Raw genomic sequence first — 19,049 nt, 5'->3', positions numbered from 1 at the left:
TTTTTAAAAATTTTATTTCAGAAAAACATTTCCTCACCTAGATTTCATGCATGGAGATAGAACAAACTGCTTTAGCAGTTGGTATTGAGACATCATCTCATTATATAGAAAAAATAAATGCCTGCATTGCAGAAAGTTGGACTCCAGATAGATTAAAGGTGGATGAAAAAGCAAAAGCATAAACTAATAGAGGAAAATAAAATTTGTTCTATCTCCATCATGTAAGTGGTACCTCTTTATCGAATATCACTCACATTACTTTTGTGAGAGAACAAGGCTCCTGGAAGGGTAATCACCCAGAATAATGAGGGTTAAGAGAAATCCTCCTGCCCAGCCACCCTCAGAACACTGACACAGCTAACTAAGGAATCAGCCTTCTGAAGTCACATGCAAATAAGAAACCTTAAACACACCTAGTGGTTCCAAACAAATTTTTTGAATCAAGTATAAAGAAAGAAATAATCCTAATAGGTTAAGTGCATCAGATGTATTACTTTCTTGCAACACCTTCAATGTTTAGTAGCATAATAGTTTCCATGTAATGTTACACAAATAAAATGTTGTATCATGATTACATAATACATCACATCAAAAGTATACTTTAGCAATAGCTATTTAGGAGGTTAGTGGGCCTGTTATTCACAAAGTTTTCTGACTTTCCTAAAGCCTGCTAGAATTTGTGGAATGGTTTAAGATACTTGTCATGCTATACTAACTGGCAAATTTTCTGTAAGTAAGGAAAAATCTAGGCAAAAATACTTCTGACTTATGGCTTAATTCAATATTCTATGCATACAAATCCTTAAAACAAATGCCCTTGTCTACCTGGCTGAGAGCACATGGGTTTACTGGGTTGGAATTTACATGCAGAAGGCAATTTTCCTCCATGAAAGTCAAGATCTATCTTTGCCTTTTTTTCAGCAGAAAATATACCTGAGGTTTCAAGGACTTCTTCACTGTGCAAAAATTTTGCGATTGTTCATAGAGTGCTTTTTTGAGACCAAATAGCACTATGTACTTAAATGAGTATTTCTTCTTACCCTTGGGTTTGACCGGAAGTTATTTTGAAATCTTGTTGTATTGTTACATTGTCCAGTGATGCTAAGGATGTACTTGAACTTTAAGAGCAGATCAAATCTAATCCACTTAACAACACTTAAGCAATGCTTGTTACTCACAGAGATTTCTTGAGTGTTACAGTCAGGTGGCAATTAATCTACAAGTCTACAAGCAGGAGTTTCTAGTTTTTCTTTGTGTCTTGATCCTGGTGGAAAACTTGTAATGATATATCATTATGGAACAGAAAGAACCGCAACTTGTTTTACAATTTACATAGCTGATATGCTATTTTGCCAAAATTTATGTTTTGTCATATTTTAGAAAGGTCTATATAATGTTCTATTCGGGAACCAAAGGACATCATTGGCACATTAGAATGGAACACATGCTCTACCAGGAAGGAAACGTTATGACGTTATGATGTGAATGAGGCACATGTAACTTCCCCCCTTCTTAGTTCTCCACAACACATATGTGTGTGTGTGTGTGTGTGTGTGTGTGTGTGTATACTGACTAAGCTTTAAATAATGGCCAATTACTGAGCAGTGTTGAAATCACAACTGCCTATTTGGGAAAGAAATAAGAATGCATATGTTGTGGCATATATAGTTGGTATATAATAACACAGCACACAAAATACTAGAACATGAATTTTACCATGTAGCACATATCAGTTACATGAATTGTAAAACAAGTCACAGTTGTTTTGATTCTGTAATGGTGAATTACTGCGAGCTTTTCACTGAGATCAGAACAAAACAAAACCCTATGAACTCCATCTTGTAGACTTGTAGATTAACTACCACTAAGTCTCAAGATATCTCCAGATGTCTTTTTGACTTAAGGATGTTTGTCTAATGTGATCCAGGCAAAGTGGTAAAATTTCAAACATGCTTTTAGGACAGAAGAAAAAAGTTAAAAAAGAAATAAATTTCTGATGTATGAATGGGGAAAGATCTACATTCTCTCCACCAAAAAAAGAAAAAAAAAAAAAACCTACTTTTATTTCGTAATGAACTTTTGCTGAGATGTGGGACTGGTTATCATTATATTCCTTGATCTCATAATATTTTGCCTATTTCTGAACTCCATATCAGTGCCATTGGAGATTCCATTTTGACATTCTAGAGAAAATTTCTTAAGTTAAAATAGCATGTTATATAGGAAGAACTTAAGTAGGCACTACATGTCCAAATCATATGTAATTTTTTATTAAATAATATGTAAAGATTCCACATTGCATATTTAATAACTTCAGTATATTCTTTTTACTCAGCAATCATGTATTTCCAATATCATCAAAAATAGTTTGTTTCTACTTGCCATAAAATATTTTGAGAAAAACATTTTATTAACTGTAAAATAGTATTGTGTTCTGATTTATTCTTAATAATCCATTACTAGTAGCATGACTGGAACATTACTGATGCCACTAACAGGTTACTTAAAACTAATTAAATACATTAGGAATAAAAGAAAAAATCCACACATTTACCACAAAAGGAAAAATAAATAAATTAGAATTTATATAACGATTAGCATTTTCCTTTTGAAAAATATTTATATATGAAATTTTGGTCAATTTATAAAGGTAACAAATTTCATTTACTATAGAGGGACAAATGAAAATATGAATTCAAAATAACATAAACTGTCAAGTATAAAGATGTATGTATCAAAATTAACAATTTATAGCACAGTGTTCTTAAAAGTGGACATTTAACAAAACAATCTGGCTCAGATAATAATTCATAGATTATATTTATAATTATTTTGGCATTCTGACCTGGTCTATTTCCAGTCTTCTTGTAGGAGTGTACGCTTGTGATTCCTTAGTAAGCCAAATAACATATTCAGTGGATGTAGGGATGACTTAGCTTAGCAGGCATCCTCAAAATGGGAAGAGTGGTATAAAAATGCAAATAGGCAATATCCACTTAAGCTTTATTTTTTATCGATGCCTAAAACCATTAGCTTCATTTCTCATGTAGGCATACATCTTTCCATGTGAGCATTAAAGTTTTGGGAGTTGTCATTGTTATGCCTTCCTATGAAACTGGTCAGGTCTGATTTATTTCCATTTTAGAGATGTGGGCCCAAGCCACCACCCTCATGCACTGTGCCTCTTCCTCATTTGGCATTTTTGGGGGAGGGGGTCAAAAACTATAATCTACATTCAAATAGTCTCATCTTATCATATTCCCTTTACCTAGAATCTTCTTCATTTGGTAAAAGCTTAGTCATTTTTAGATTAAATTCTGAAATCAACTCATCTCTGATATAGATTCTATTTAAATAGATTTAATTGTTACTGACTATGATCCTTCTAGCACTTACAACTGTTGACATTATAACATCTATTGTATCTGATCAGTTGATACACACATCTGTTTCCTCCTGCTAGGGGAAGACATCTTTATACCCCTTCCACAGAGACTGGAATAGGGTCTGGCATAAAATAGCTATTTAATACTTTCTTAAAATTAAATCAAATGAATGACCCCACAGACAAGTGAGAAAGACTGGGTATTGTAACTATTCATATCCTTGAAATAGATCATGTCAGTGGAAGAGAAAAAGGCATAAGAGTGAAGCCAGATATTAATATAAAATCATAAACAGTGATTAAACATGTAGATAAAGGAGGAAAAGAAATGGCCCAAATCCAACCAACACCTCAGTGCCAGTAATATCCCAGGTGAATTTAATCATAAGCAGGTACATGGATGGCCATTCAAAGAAAAGAATTTCATTCCTGATTAATGAATAATTTCTTGCTTAATTACATAATTTTCTTGTATGCACACTTGAAGACAGAAAGAAAAAAGGGAAGGATGTTATTAAATAAGAGAAGCCTGTGGGGGTCAGAAACCCAATGGATACTGGCAATTCAACTATTCTTTTCAGAAAGGGCCTCCAAGAAAGCATACCTTTCATCATCAGTCTGGTGAGGGTGGAAATGTGTTGTAAATATGAACAAGGAAATAGTCATAGAATCCCTCCCTCACACCAATTCGCCCTGCCAAGAATTTTCACAAATTCACCCAATTCACAGGTCTGAGCCACATATCATGACCCCCACTTTATAGGGAGGGACATTTAAGATTGGAATGTTTGAATGACTTGTGGAGGTTGCAAAGTTATCTGGGGAGCTTTGGTCAATCCAAGTTTTTGGAGATCTTCCTAGGGTGCTGGATATCAGCCTCCTTTAGCATTTGGAAACAGTTACTCACCTACTGCATTACACAAGAATTATTCTCATTTTAAGAAACTTTGTTTGAGCTATGTTTCACATTTGCCAAATTGTAGTTTAATGATTCCTTTCATGTGAAGGTGGAGAAACTGGTTATATTCTTTGGGCATCTTATGGAAACCACGCTTAGGCAACTTGTTGTCATAGTAGTGATGGCTGACAGGTATGTTCCCCACTGTCTTAGAGAAGGGCCAAAACCCATACAGCTTCACGTTTTCACACATTTCCACAGCAACACTTGCAATCATCAAGCCGGTGGACAAGCGGTATGCATCCACACCTTTAGTTCTCCAGAAACGGGCAAGCTGTTTCAGGTACTTGGGATGGAAAAAGAGAACCTTTTGTCTTGCTTTAGACTCTTTGAGTGTGTGGTACACCTTAAAGGAGGGGCCAGTGTTGGCTCTGTAGGAAAATGCTGGCAGAAGAAGGAATGTGTCTCCGTAGGTTGCAACATCCTGCAGAAATTGGGCTTTCTTCTCCTTTAAGTTCTGGTATCTGCCAAATTTTTAAAAAAATCACAGTTGTCAAAGTAAAAATAATCAGAGTAACAGTTTTGTTAACATGAGGCCTCTAGTCAAAAACTGGAACCATTAATACTCTAAGTATAAAAGAGATGAACTATGAATTCAGAAAAATCATGCAAGCATCATGAAAATATTAAGGGTTATATCTCCCTTGGAATATCTAGGTTTTCAAGTTCTACTTTCTTACTGAGCCATCCCCTTATTGGACAGATATTTCTTGTATTATTTAATTTTCCTCCTCAGTAATATTTTTCTAACATTGCTTTTGGATGCTTTAACATCTTCCAAAGGTATAACCAAGTGTTTCTTCAAGCATTTGAAAAATTTATTGAGCTATACATTTGTGATTTGTGCACTTATTGTACATATTTAATTATAAAATAGAAATTTCCTTTAGAAAACCTGAAGTGCATATGTGCAAATATAGGTAGACATTTAGATTAGGTTAAAAATTTTCTGCATGCCTTGTGCTATCACTATTATATATAATTTAAAGAATATGGGGCTGGGGATATAGCTCAGTTGGTAGAGTGCCTGCCTCGCAAGCATAAGGCCCTGGGTTCAATCCCCAGCACCGAAAAAAAAAAAAAAAAAAAAAAGAATAGCTTAGTAAGTGTTCCAGTGAGCACAATTTTTGAGTATTTATAAAGTAAGCTTTTGGAGGGCAGGTACAATATAGTTTTCTCTCAAGAGATTCTGCAACTGTTTGGAAGAGAATAGTCTATTAATAACGATAATCAGTCACTTTTGATGAAAACAATGGAGTAAAACCTATGTTTGGGATTTTTATGATCCAATCAACATTTTGTAGCAGCTAGACTGCAGATATGAAACACAGGAATTATTTTGTCAAAATAAACTATTCAATATGAAAACTGTATTTTGCCAGGCCGTCCTAGGGCTTACCCTGAAATTTCTAAATACAACAAGTTTTATCAAGAAACTGCTATGAAGATAAAAGAGTAATGCCAACACTCTGAAAGAAAAGGGAAGAAATTAACTTCACTAGTGTTGAAAAGGATGAAGAGATAAATAAGTTCTCGTTTGATCAGAAACATCTAGCTTATGACATTTAGGAGCACAACTGAGTCATACCTCTGATGAACCACAACCTCTGTAGGATGTCAAAATTTGCTAATTTATTCTTTTCTATTTTCCCCCAAAGCCATTCCGGCTGTATTGCAAGTCATCCTTAGCAAAGAGATTAGCACTTAGACTGAGAAACATGTTAAACAATGAAAAAGTATTCTTGAACAGTTATGTAACTTGGAAATACTTACTTTAGCATTATGATACTGGGATTCACAGTCACAAGATTTGTTTTACTGCCAACATCTTTACTAACATTTCCGTTGGTTGGAGGAAGGTTACACCTGAAATATGGAAGAAGAATTATTTTCAAAATATAATTTGTAGGGGCTGAAGAGATAGCTCAGTCGGTAGAGTGCTTGCCTTGCAAGCACAAGGCCCTGGGTTCAATCCCCAGCACCAAAAAAAAAAAAAAAAAAATATATATATATATATATATATATATATATAATTTGTAAGAAACAAGTATATACATATATATATCCAAACCTATGTTACATATTCTTATGTCAGAGAAAACCATTGCTGTTAAAAGAGAACCTCAGAATTCATTTGATTTCCATTTAAAACTATTTAATAAGTACTGAACTCACAGCTGACTTTTCAATATTATATAAAATAGGCAAATTTGATAAGTGCTTTCAATATTTTCAGTAAATTTTATAAGCATCGAAACCAGAAATGACAATTACACCTTACCTACCTTTCAAAGAGACTTTAATCCTTTTATTAAAATCATCACTTATATTGATTATATTCTCACAGTGGTGTGATAACTAATTTACAGATTTAAAAAAAAATCGAGGTGCTGCAATCAAGGTTATAGCATCTGTCAGAAACAAAGACTACATAAAAACATCAAAATCTCCCAATTCCCATATGGATAATTTTGCCCAAATTATGGCATTAATAAATAAAAACAATGTTCTTATAGTGATGATATCATACTGATTTTTCTCATCTTCCTTTGAGTACTAATTTGTTTTTACATTGAAAAGCAAATGAAGAATTCTAATTTTGAGTATATTTCAAAAGATGGTTATGGCTCCCTAAATATATTTGAAATTTCAAGTGGCTCATCTCTTTAAAGCTAAGCACAAAAAGGGAGCACCAAGTGCTTCCTAAGGAAGGCTGTTTAAGGATGACATAAAATAATGTGACTGAGGCTGAAATGTTCTGTTCCATGCCACATAAAACACGGGGAAAAATGAAACAAGCATTTTCCTCTGTGATAAAAAAGGTACAACAGAAAATAAATATGGCGCCTTAGGGAAGTAAATATCAATTATAGATAGGAGGTCACAGAAATGACCTTCTTAGTGGGCCTCCTGTAATAAACCACAGTCCCATTCCTTTGAAGAACCAAAAATGATTTCCAAGATAGTACCACAAGAAACTTCTAGAGAAATATACATATTATATACCATATATACACATAGTCACAGTAGTAGCATGGTCATAGTATAGGACTAGTATAGTTATTGACTGTTTTTGTTCCTTACACACTTAAGTTGTAGCTCAATTTTTTAAATGGAGAAAAAATAAGCAGCTTCCAAATTGTTTTATAAACTATCAACATGCATAAGCAAAATAAGTACTATCTTAAAAAATTAAATAAATTCTAATGACATCTAACCCTCATTTTGCCATTCAGTTTGGCAGACTTCAAAAGGAACTCTATATTCAGAAAAACACCTGGCATCAGCAAAAGTAAAATCTAGAAACAAAGGCATTCATTTTAGCATTATGAATGAAATAGCTGTTGAGACTGTTTTGTTGGTTTAGGTTTTAAACCAAAACTTGTATTTCCCATACTTACTATAAAGTAAAATTAATGTTTAGGCATAATATTCAACACAGATGTTTGGGGAATTTTAAGTCTATAAAAAGTCTATTGCAAGAAGTTATTATGGCTTTTTCCACACCGGGAATTTGAATGAAATGGCTAAACCATTCAGATACTGGCCATCTTAACATTGACCATGAAGAATACATTCAATAATTGTTGGTCTGTCATTACTTTCAGCATAAAATTTAAAATGAGATTCAAGTGAGGAGGAGCTATTTATTGAAAATTGTGATCTTGTTTTCAATTTGTAAAAGGGGTAATGTTAAATCATAAGGGATCAAAAGACCTCTGATATAGAAAATCAATACTCCTAAAACTGAAAGAAACAGGTTCCTACCAACTCTTTAAAAAGGTGAATTTCAATTGAAATCCATCCTCAGATGGATGAATCACCCTTCTGTCATATTCTGAGTGGAAATGCTTTGTAGTATGGCTTATTAGTATGAGGCACACATAGAAACCATTTTTGTTTCTATTTTTGTAAACTAGCTAGTACTAAGATAAAAATGATTTTAAACCAGAACTGAGGGCACCTGCAAAAAAATAGTTTTTAATTTCAAGATGAAAAATTAAACAATGATGTTGCATGACTTAAAATGTCAAGATCAGTATTTTGCTTAGTATTACTGGAGAACAAAATTTCTTTGACATGCTCTGTAAGAAAGGTCTTCAAGTTCAGGTGAGAGTGGGAAATGTTGCTCCCTGGAGTCCCTCCCAGGGAGCAATAGTATCCATTTAAATAGTGAAGGCCTTAATAAGTCCTGTAATCTCAAACCCTCTTTCCCTATGATTTCTCCAGTATGTAATCCCAAACCCTCTTTCCCTATGATTTCTAACAGTAGATGAAGATCGCATGTTTTCATCTTCCTGGTATGAACCTTCTGAGGACCTCATGAGCCACATAACAGTTCAGAAAAGCTACTTGGGTAACCTGTGGACTTTGGCATACATAAAAGTCAAAATTGATACAGGGTATATTTACATTACCCGCTTTACCCAACGGATCTTTGGTTTCCAAGAAACTATTAAGAAGTCTTACCTAAAAACAAAGTCGAATTTATCTATTTCAGCTCCACAGAGAGAGTTATTTAGAATTCCCCCATTTCCAACCACTGCACACTGGTTATAAGGGTAATCCACGAAAGGCTGGGACTAGAAGGAAAGAGTAGAAAACTGGCATGAAATAACATTTGTTTAAGAACTACAAACACCATCAGCTTAATTCCAAGAACTTAACTTTTCATATGTGATAAGCAGAAGAACAAGGGGAAAAAAAGCATAGCACACTGATCAACTTATTATGGCTTCTAATAAAACATCGTTACATAAACCTGTTTGATGTCTCTTAAGAGGAAAATACACCACATGATACACAATAAAATATACAATAAAATATACAATAAAAAAGTACAAAGCAAAGTATATTTGCATACAAAATATATCTTACATCACATAAGTAATAGAATGGAGTGGCAAAATTTCATATCTTTCCAACAAACAGATATTTTCACACAAAAAAGGAAAAAATAAAGAAGTTAGAAAGTAGTGTTAAGTCTTTTATTCTAAGGCATAAAATTAATAGGTAATTTAGCAATAGCTTCCTGTGCATCTTAAATAGAGCTTCAGGCTCAGTAATGGTTTAGATTTATGCTTGCTGGTTCTGCAAATGACCTTCCAGGGGCTTTCAGGGGGGACCTACCAACTCTGGGCTGACATACTTCAAATCAATTTCAGAGGCCTGAGTATTTTTCATTTCCTCCCAGAACCCACCTCACTTATATCACAAGGTTTCCCATTTTCCCGAGGTCCTCCACAGTATGAAATATAACTTTTCAATTCAACAGTGTATTTTTCCTTTTCTGGTCAGTCCCTTAAAGTAATAATGTGTACTTGAAGCCTGCAGCAAGGGTACTAGCCTCATACCCCACAGTGATGATGTCCTGGTCCTCCTACTTTGTCTCTAATATTAGAATGTAAGTCCTCAAAGGCAGAGAGGGTGTTCCCTAGCCTTTCATTTCCCTTCATCTTTGCCTCCATATCTAGCCTTGCACGATGTACACAGTGAATACATACTTTTGTTTCCCCAGGGCAGTCCCAGCAGTGTGCTGGAGCTGCCTCGTTCAGATTGCAGGAGCCAACTGAGCAATATTCAAGAACTCCATGAGTTGCCAGTTAAACTATTGGTATCTCGAAATCGGCCATGGTGTTGGTATTGAAACCACTGAAAATGGCAAAGTCTATACAATCAAAGGCAAACCCCTCCCCAAAGCCATTTCACCAACACCACTGTCCACAGCCCAGGGCTGATGTGGTTCTGGGCAGCCCAGAGTGCCAGCAGAGCCCTGAGCCACTGACTGCCACCTGCTCCTGATGCTGCATCTGGGAGTTACCCAAACAGCCAAGAGAATTTTGATCCAGTACTTCTCTCTTTGTACATTTGTCTGTAAAATTTAACAGTCATATTGAGCTTACTGCATGGAAGGCATTGTTCCAAGTTCCAAGTGCATAACTTATGAGCCCATTTAATCCACACAACCATCTCTCGAGCACTTCACAGATGGGAAAACGGAGGTACGGATTTAAGCAACAGTTACAGAGAGGCACAGCACTCTATGTGAACACAGGCAGTCTGCTCCAAAGAAACTTCTAGTGCAGTTTCTTACCTCTTCATATCTGCAATGCCTGCCATAGTTCCTGCCTCTTAAATGAATGGTTCCCTGATACCTCAGGCTACTTCATGTCACTGAACTTCTAGCTCAGGATGTCTTCAGACAGTGTTCACTCAGTGGTACTACCATAAATTCTCAATTTTATAGATAGGGTAGAACACAAAAATGCAAATATGCTCTTTATGGTACAATAGAAAAGATTACTGAGGGAAACATATCTCAAATTAAGCACTCAAAATAATGACTGTGTTCTAGGGTTTCTTGGTCAACTGGGGGGAAACATCCAGATGCTTTGGGATCTCACGTTCAGTAGGAGATAAAATAAATTACAAACCCTAAAATAAACCTCCTAAGAAAATGCAAACTTTCATGGCTCCACAGCCTGCTCATTGCCCACTCTGGTTGAAAATCAACTTTGTTGTTTTCCTTTTCAAGTAACTTGGCAAAGTTTTTGGAGAAAGTGACTTCACACCATTTAATCAAAAGCACTCATTGTGATCTGCAGTGTGACCAGCCATTCTAGCGGGCTGTGGGTGCGGAAGGGCAGAGTAGAATAGGGTGGGCAGGTGGGCAGCAAGGTGGGAAAGTGGTCAACTGCACTATGAGCCCTGTCCAAGGAAGAAGAAAGTTGAAATAACAAGGGAGTGATGAGCTTTGCAATCGTCACTGAATTGGTTCTAGAATTTCATTTCCCCCCTCAGTTCAAACTGGGAGAATGGATGCAATTGTTCATCACATACAGAATTATCAACCGTATGCTATTTCTTTCAAGATGCCAACATTTTCTGCTTCTTGCTGGTCAGCTGAAAGCAAGATAAACACCAGCAGAAACTGCACAGGTAAGAGAATGCCCAAGGCCTTCCCATAAAAGGGACAGAAATATTCTTTTGTTATTAATTCTTCAATTATTGGTCATTTCAATGTATCATAAGAATGCTTTACGAGTTTTCTTCTTAAATAAACTTTACTGAGGAACAATTACATACCATAAACCACAATCATTTTGTTCATTTCAAAAGACCATACTTTGTCTTCATAAAAATTTTCTCTACTGCCAACTATTTTCTTCCTGAGTTAGTTTTTGTCCCCCTTCTTTTCCACAAAACTTGTGGCATTTTTTTCCTCTATCATTTTCTGTGTGTCTTTCATTCATTCTCAACAAATTATCCTTCCTCTGAATTGTCATACCAAAAAAAAAAATCAAAGCCATTTACATGAGCAGCTTTTTCAAATTAGTTGAAAGAAGTCAGAAGTCCAACAGAAAGGAATTTAATTATAAGACTCTAACATCCCACAGTTGGCAAACTGTGTTTCCTTTTTGGACCATATCCACTTGGCCTTATGGCTTTTAAATGGATTGAGAGAAGATGCCTGAGAGTATACGTTTATATGCAACCGGATCTTCTTCATGACAAAAATTTCCCCAAATTTGAATTTGTATTTAGTGATAAGTTTTTCCACGTTGTGTCCAGCAGTAGTAAATCATATTGTTACTGATTTGTTTACTTAACAAATATATGTAGTGGGGAATGTTTTAGGAGCTTGAAATACACAGAGCAGACAATAATCCCTGCATTATGAATGCATGTTTATTCTCCACAAATTCTTACATATTTACTTCCCAAAGATAAATCACATAAACCTAAAGTTTCTTTGTGAAGGAGTTGATTTAGTCATCAAAACTGAAAACTGGAAGCACCTTATTTTAGTTAAAAAAAAAAAAAAAAGTTATCTGCACAAACCTCAGTAACTAGAATGAAGAAAGTCCAAATGCCTCATCTCATTGAGAGACAGAAGATTCAAGGACTAACTTATCATTTCAGATAGAAATGACAAATGTTCTACCCTTTACAGCCACACCATATTCAAAATTGCCTTTCTTGTGGGTGGGGATGCAGCTCAGTGGTGGGACACTTGTCTAGAATGTGTAAAGCCCCTGGTTCAATCCCCAGCACCATTAAAAAAAAAAGCCACTTAAAATTGTCCCGCTATACATATTTTATACAACATAACAGAAAATGGTAGTATTTTCATCATTCATCCGTTCATTCATTACTGTAAGTTACAATTTGAAGTGAGAGAAAATTTATCCACAACAAATCTTTACTCACCGCAGGAAGCATCTGAAAAATATTCTCTCTGATCGGGATCACTTTTTTACTTTCCACCTCATAGCTCATGTTGGTTCCAACAGGAGTGTTATTTCGAGAAACCACGAAGTTTTGAATAGCATCACAACAGGAAGCAAGTTTTGCTCTGCAATGGGTAAGAATGAAAGTGAGCTGAGGAACAAGACTAGGAAACCAAAAATAGAGATCACAATGGAGAAGGCAAGAGAGAAGTTAGCCACACTGACTTTCCAAAGGTGGTCAAGCCATTCAATTCACATCATTGAATTCCAACTAGCTCTGGACGGTAGGGTGGTGAAGACAGGGTAAAAATGGCGGAGCATGATGAAACAGACCCAGGTAGGGACCTTCTCACCAACATAAAATACTCATGAGAATAACAGTTGTAAATATAAAAACTTCCTTGTAATGACATTATTATAACATTAAAAAGAAAAATGAGAGAATATATGAGAGCATTACCCTTTATCCACAGTTTCAGTTGCCCCATGTCAACTGCAATCCAAGAATGTTAATATTTGTCTTTACTCTTTCAAAGTAGAGGGACCATATTCAAATAACTTTCATTATAGGATATTGTTATAATAGTTCTTTTTATTATTAGTTATCATTATTAATCTCTTACTGTTCCTAATTTAAAATTAACCTTTATCTTAGGTGTGTATGCATAAGAAAAACACAGTATATAGAGAGTTTTGAGTCACCCACCGGGGATTTTGTGATGTGTCCCCTGAGGATAAAGGGGGATGACTATATAATAATTTTACAATAATTATAAAAACACAGAAACTAAGTTAAGGACAGTATTACCATTACTGAAACAATATTCAGTTATTAGGAGACACAGCCAAGGTAAAGAAAAGCTATTAAATATGGTGATTTTTAAGTGAAGTGAATCTAAAGTTATTATTCCTAAGAGAAAGCCCAGAAAATGTTAATTAGTATCAAGCTAAATTTCAAAATCATACTGTAAAATCAAACATTATTTTTAGAATGCAGATCCAGCAAAGTGCTTTCAAGGATCATCTGAGTTAGCCCTCAGCCTGTAGCAGGTGACTGTCAAATTGCTCAGGATTTATATTTTGTCTAATTTTGCAATTCTTCAGGGACATAGATTCCAAAGCATCTCTTGATAATTATTTCAGGGTTTAATCAACCTCAAAGTCTGGGGATTTTTCCACTTGCAAAACTAAACCCCTTCTTATCTCAAATTCCTTTTCTCTGTTAGTTTTTCATAGTCTTCTCATAGGAACACCATGGAATTGAAGACAGTAATCAAACATTTGATTGACCTTTCAGTCTTGGAAGAGTTGACAGAATTTCCTCTTCTCTCAGATTTTCCTAATAAGAATAGTTTTCCATAATCTTAGTCACCTTGTTCCTCTTTAAACCTTGACTTATTACTCCATATTACTTAAAAATATGTATGCAAGTTGGATCCCACCAGGGGAGAAAAGACAGTAGGTCTTCTTCAAGAGCTGACTTCAGTGACATTGATTATAATTGGTCCTTCCCCACTGCACACTTTCATTACTGGTTCTTGGTCCTGCAGGGCATACTATTGTATGTGTTCCTACTGAATTTTGTCCTTTTGAAAAAATACAATGCTCTAATTTGACACGTTCATTCTGAATTCACTCTTTCTGAATTCTGATAATTCTCAGGGTATGAAAGTCAAGGTGGTATTATTTGCACCCCAAGGTCAAGGTTTTCAACAGTGCTTCACATTATCAGTAAACTTATTTCACAAAATGTCTATGCTTCTTTTCACCCATATTTTGTATTGGTTCATTACAATTATACATAATAGTGGGATTCGTTGTAGTTTATTCTTCTTAATTGAATTCTGTCACCTGCTTATTCCTTTTTGTGTTTAAAACCTACCATTTCTAAAGAATAATTCATGGAGATTAACAAAGGAAACAATGAAAATGAAATGATGCATAGTCAACAACATGGTACTAAGTAGTTTTTAATTATAAATTTAATTTGATAGCAATTCATGTGACACATGATAAACTCAGGAATTCTTATGTGTTTATGATTTTAAGTGCCTCTTTTATCCAGCATTTTGAGAAAAGGCAATGTAATAAATTCTCATTTACCTTTGACAAGTAACTTAATGTCTCTAAGGATATTTAGTGCTTACAAGAATATTGCATCGCCAAAAACACGAACCAGAGTTCCCATTGTGCTTTTCTATATTAATAATTTTTCTGAAATTATATTTTAAAAAATACATTTTATAACATTCTCAAATCTACAGGAAAGTTGGAAAAAATTGAAAATGGGCACAAGCTAGATTTTATGATTGGTTTATTTTACTTTACCTGCTTTATTGTGTATCTACCTACCAATCAATTTTTGTTGTAGTTTGTAGTTCAAAAGAGACTTGCTGTCCTCTGTGCACTCCATTTCCAAACACTTCCTACCTCCACTCCTTTCTCAGTCACAGAGGCAACCATTTTTGTGGGTTTTGTTTTTTAACCACAGATCAATTTTTTTAGCCTGACATAGGATATAAACAGAATCATATAGTAAGTGTACCTTTGTGTAGGACTTCACTTAGCCTAACTGATTTTGTGATTCATTCATGTTGCATGTGCATCAATATGTAGCTCCTTTTTATTGCTACAATCGTATTCCATTGTATGGATGTACCAGAGAGAGGTAAGCCAACCTCCTTACACTTTTTTGAAATCACTGACAAAACTCAACATTAAACACCTAATTATGCATAATAATTGGGAAAAAATATCAGCATAATAATCTGAAATACCATTTCTGAAGGCTGCCTTTAGTCACAGACTAATTAGACTCTTTTAAGTCTGTGTGTTCTGCTACAGAATGATAAATGTATACTCTTTGTCACTCCTCAGCTATTACTCTGGTACAGAGTAATTGCCAGTGGCAACATAAAACTGAGCTGTTTATAACAACCAAAATAAACAGATTTTTCTAAAAAAGCTCTGTTATTCTGTCAGTCCTGATCTTTGGTCACTCCAAAGTGAACTAGATACGTTCACAATAATGAATATGGCCATTCTTTCCTTCTTGTGAAGAAAAGGTAGAGACATTAAGAAATGGAGAATACCATTGTTGTTAACTGGAAAACCCACCATTTTCTGATGCCCAAGCTGTCTCTAAGGTTCCACACTCCACAAGAGTTGGTGTCCAGCCAGCTTGACAGGAATAAGTCATTCACCCCAAAAGCACTGTACTCTTTCCAACACATTTGCACATTCATTACCCCTTTGATTCCCACTATGGGCAGAGAGTAGATAATGATATTATTTTCCTTTTACAGATGAGAAAACTGGGGGTAAGAGACAGAAAGTGTTTTGACCAAGATATTCAGGTTATAAACAACTCAAATGTGTGTGTTATGATAATCAGTTCTTGGAGTTTACACTAGAGTATATTGAAATTGTGAGTAATGTTGTCATTTACTCCTCTTCCTTTGGGATACTTTCCAAAATAGTACTGTGATGTAATAGTCATTCATAAGCAAAGTGATCCAAGCATCACCCCTGCTGTACAATCTGCCCAGTCACAACCCAAAGGCTACCATATCATTTATATACATACATATATATTATATATATATATATGTTAAATACTTCAAAACACTATCCAGATATAATTAAACATGAGCTCCTGTTTTCCATGCAGAATGTATAGGGTCCTCTATGGCGCCAGGTATATCAGATGATCTGGTCACTATGCCCTAAACACTTGCTGGGTCCCATGTGTAGCAATTTCTTTTCCATAACCCAGGTTCAAGAGAAAACACACTGTTCTCCACCCACAGGAAAGAATCAGGATTCCCTGGACTGCACAGAATTTCAGTATTCAGAAGAGTTTGTGTACTTCCCAAAGTGCCTAACTTTCAAGGAGTAGGTCAGTGCTCTGGGTAGAATCCAGCTTCATATTTATAACCTTGATCTATACATATGGAATCTGAACATGTTCAAACACATTTTGCATCACAGATGGTCTAATAAATACACTTTTAAGGAAAGGATATTTGTTAAGGTTATGGAAATTCCTTTTTCTTCTTCCACGACAGGTGCTGTTTCCTTTGTTTTTATATTTTGTTTGATTTTATTATTATTATTTCATTCATTTAGAGTCTCAGGTCAAAATTCTCTTTCAGTTCTAAGTGGAAGGCTTCCTGGACTTCCATGAAATGTTAATGACTCCTTTAGGCTTACAGTGGTCAGGACACTATTGGACACCCTGAATACTAACGACCTCCAGGTCTGAGCCTGTGGTTCCCAGGCTTCTCTTCTGTTTATTAGACTCTCTGAGATTCCCTAATGAGATGTGGGCCACTCGGGGTGAGATAAAGGCTGCAGGCACCTTCAAACTATTAACAAAGAGCTACCATTCCAGGATTCATTCTCTATGGTTCTAATGAGAGTCCTGGAAAAGGAGCTTTAACATATAAGCACCTGCAGAAATGTAAAGGACATGCTTGCCATTCTAACTATTTCTAATAAAGTAGCCCTTCACAAAACCACAGCATACCTAGGCAAAGTGATATACCAACCGCCTGTCCTCTTAATGTCGTTTTCAGTTCTTTTTTTTTTTTAAATACTTTTTTAGTTGTCAATCGACATTTATTTATTTATTTACTTATTTATTTATTTATTTGCAGTGCTGAGGATTGAACCCAGGGCCTCACACATGCCAGGCAGGCCTTCTACCACTGAACCACAACCCCAGCCCCTCATTTTCATTTCTTTTAAATTTATAATGAACAGAAATGTATTTTATGCCCCTTTCTTTTTGCCTTTTCTCTGGTGCCACCCTACATTATACAATTTTAGAATTGACCATTAATGCCAATAACAAATGCTTAGTGCAATCTCACTATGTGCCAAATATTCTACATAGGTTATTACATTTCAGCCCTCCAATAATTCAACAAAATAGATACGATCAAAATTCCCTTTTAACAGATGAGGATGACTTAAGCTCATAAAGTTAAAGTCACAAATCACATATTCATATTCCTTCTTTCATATTTATTTAGAATCTATTAAATATTGAGCACCGTGAGGAGCTCTTTACACATTGGTGAGCAAAATAATCATTTTCTCTCTTTCTAGTGTTTATGTTCTAGTAGGGAATGTTAAAAGGATGGATTGCAAGGTAGTAAGCAGGATTAAAACTCAGGACTGCTGAAATCCCGACTCTTTTCCCAATGGATTTTTCTAGAACCTCAAGTTCATAATTGGAAGCACTTCTTAATAAAGAAGCTATGTGAGCTCAGAGGGCCTTTCTACTATTATGCATATCAATCATGCAGTAGACCCCCTGCTCACCCCCCTCCCAGTCATCATGCCCCAGTGACCAAGCAGACTCTGCTTATCTCCACATCTGCAGATGGGCTTGTGTGTGCCGCTCCAGGGACTGAGGCATGAGGCAAGTGGGAGAAAAGAAATAATTTAGCATTGGGAGTTGAGACCAAGTCATGCCCGCTTAGGGACCATTTGAAGAATCCTAGATTTGCAATTTTTAATTGTTTAGCTATACTCAGCAGTGTGTACTGGATTCCCAAAAATCAAATGTGGTCTGGAACTGTATAATTAAAGGACGAGTGACTGGAGAAGAAGGAGAGACACATTCCACTCTGATTTTCAAACCTTATACTCTGTGTGCTCAGGTCTGTTGTTAGAAGCTTTCCTTTCAAAGGCTCGTTGACAACCTGGGGCCTATCTGGATGGAGCAGATGGAAATCCATGACAGACGAAGAACCAATGAAGTCCAGACAGTATTGGTCTGGACAGTTTCAGGGGATTCAATAGCTGTCTTCAAATCTTAGGACTATATATAATGTGAAGGAAGAATTAAGAGTTAATGTATAATTTCAAGATACAGAAGAAAGAATATTTGCGTTCCCCAGAATTCATGCATCGAAACACTAACCTTCAGTGTGATGGTATTAGGAGGGAGGTCTTTAAGAAGTCATTAGAGGTAGATGAGGTCATGAGAGTGAAGCCCTGATGAATACAAAATTACAGCGAGAAGTCGGCTATCAGTCACTAAGAGAAGGAACCTCATCTGAACTTATCGCAATCATGCAGGCACCCTGATCTTGGACCTCCAGCCTCTAGAACTGGGGGAATAAATGTTGCTTAAGCCACCCAGTCTATGGCAACCTGAAATCAGACAAGGCTCAATGCATAGAGCAATTCAACACACATTTACTGGGTAGCTAGTAGGCGAGGTTCATGATCCAAGGTCATGGGAATTACAACTTGAAAATCATTCCATGCAAATATGACTAAAATAAGGGTGGATTGTGCCTTCCAGGAGCTTATTCACACTAGGATAAACAGATAAAAGATATAATGGGTATTGATATCATCTCAATACAATGAAATAAAAGAGGTTATAATAGGAACATGTAGGAAGGGCACTTCAACTAACCTGGGGATTAGGGGAAGCTTTTGTAGAAGTGGTGGCAGC

The 19,049-nt window shown here is 35.6% G+C and overlaps 1 protein-coding gene across 1 annotated transcript in view; it reads right to left on the bottom strand.

The window, feature by feature from the left end:
- Positions 1-4,341: 4,341 nt before the first annotated feature.
- The window catches only part of St8sia6 (ST8 alpha-N-acetyl-neuraminide alpha-2,8-sialyltransferase 6), a 112,574-nt gene continuing 97,866 nt past the window's right edge, over positions 4,342-19,049 (bottom strand). Inside the window, exons 6-9 of the mRNA XM_047519898.1 lie at positions 12,555-12,699; positions 8,814-8,926; positions 6,117-6,209; positions 4,342-4,807 (exon numbers count right to left, since the gene is read on the bottom strand). Coding sequence (XP_047375854.1) covers positions 4,342-4,807; positions 6,117-6,209; positions 8,814-8,926; positions 12,555-12,699 — 817 coding nt within the window. The remainder of the gene's footprint in view (positions 4,808-6,116; positions 6,210-8,813; positions 8,927-12,554; positions 12,700-19,049) is intronic.

The sequence above is a fragment of the Sciurus carolinensis genome, chromosome 12, assembly GCF_902686445.1.
Source record: "Sciurus carolinensis chromosome 12, mSciCar1.2, whole genome shotgun sequence".
Taxonomy (NCBI): domain Eukaryota; kingdom Metazoa; phylum Chordata; class Mammalia; order Rodentia; family Sciuridae; genus Sciurus; species Sciurus carolinensis.
This window is presented reverse-complemented; position numbering and strand designations above follow the sequence as displayed.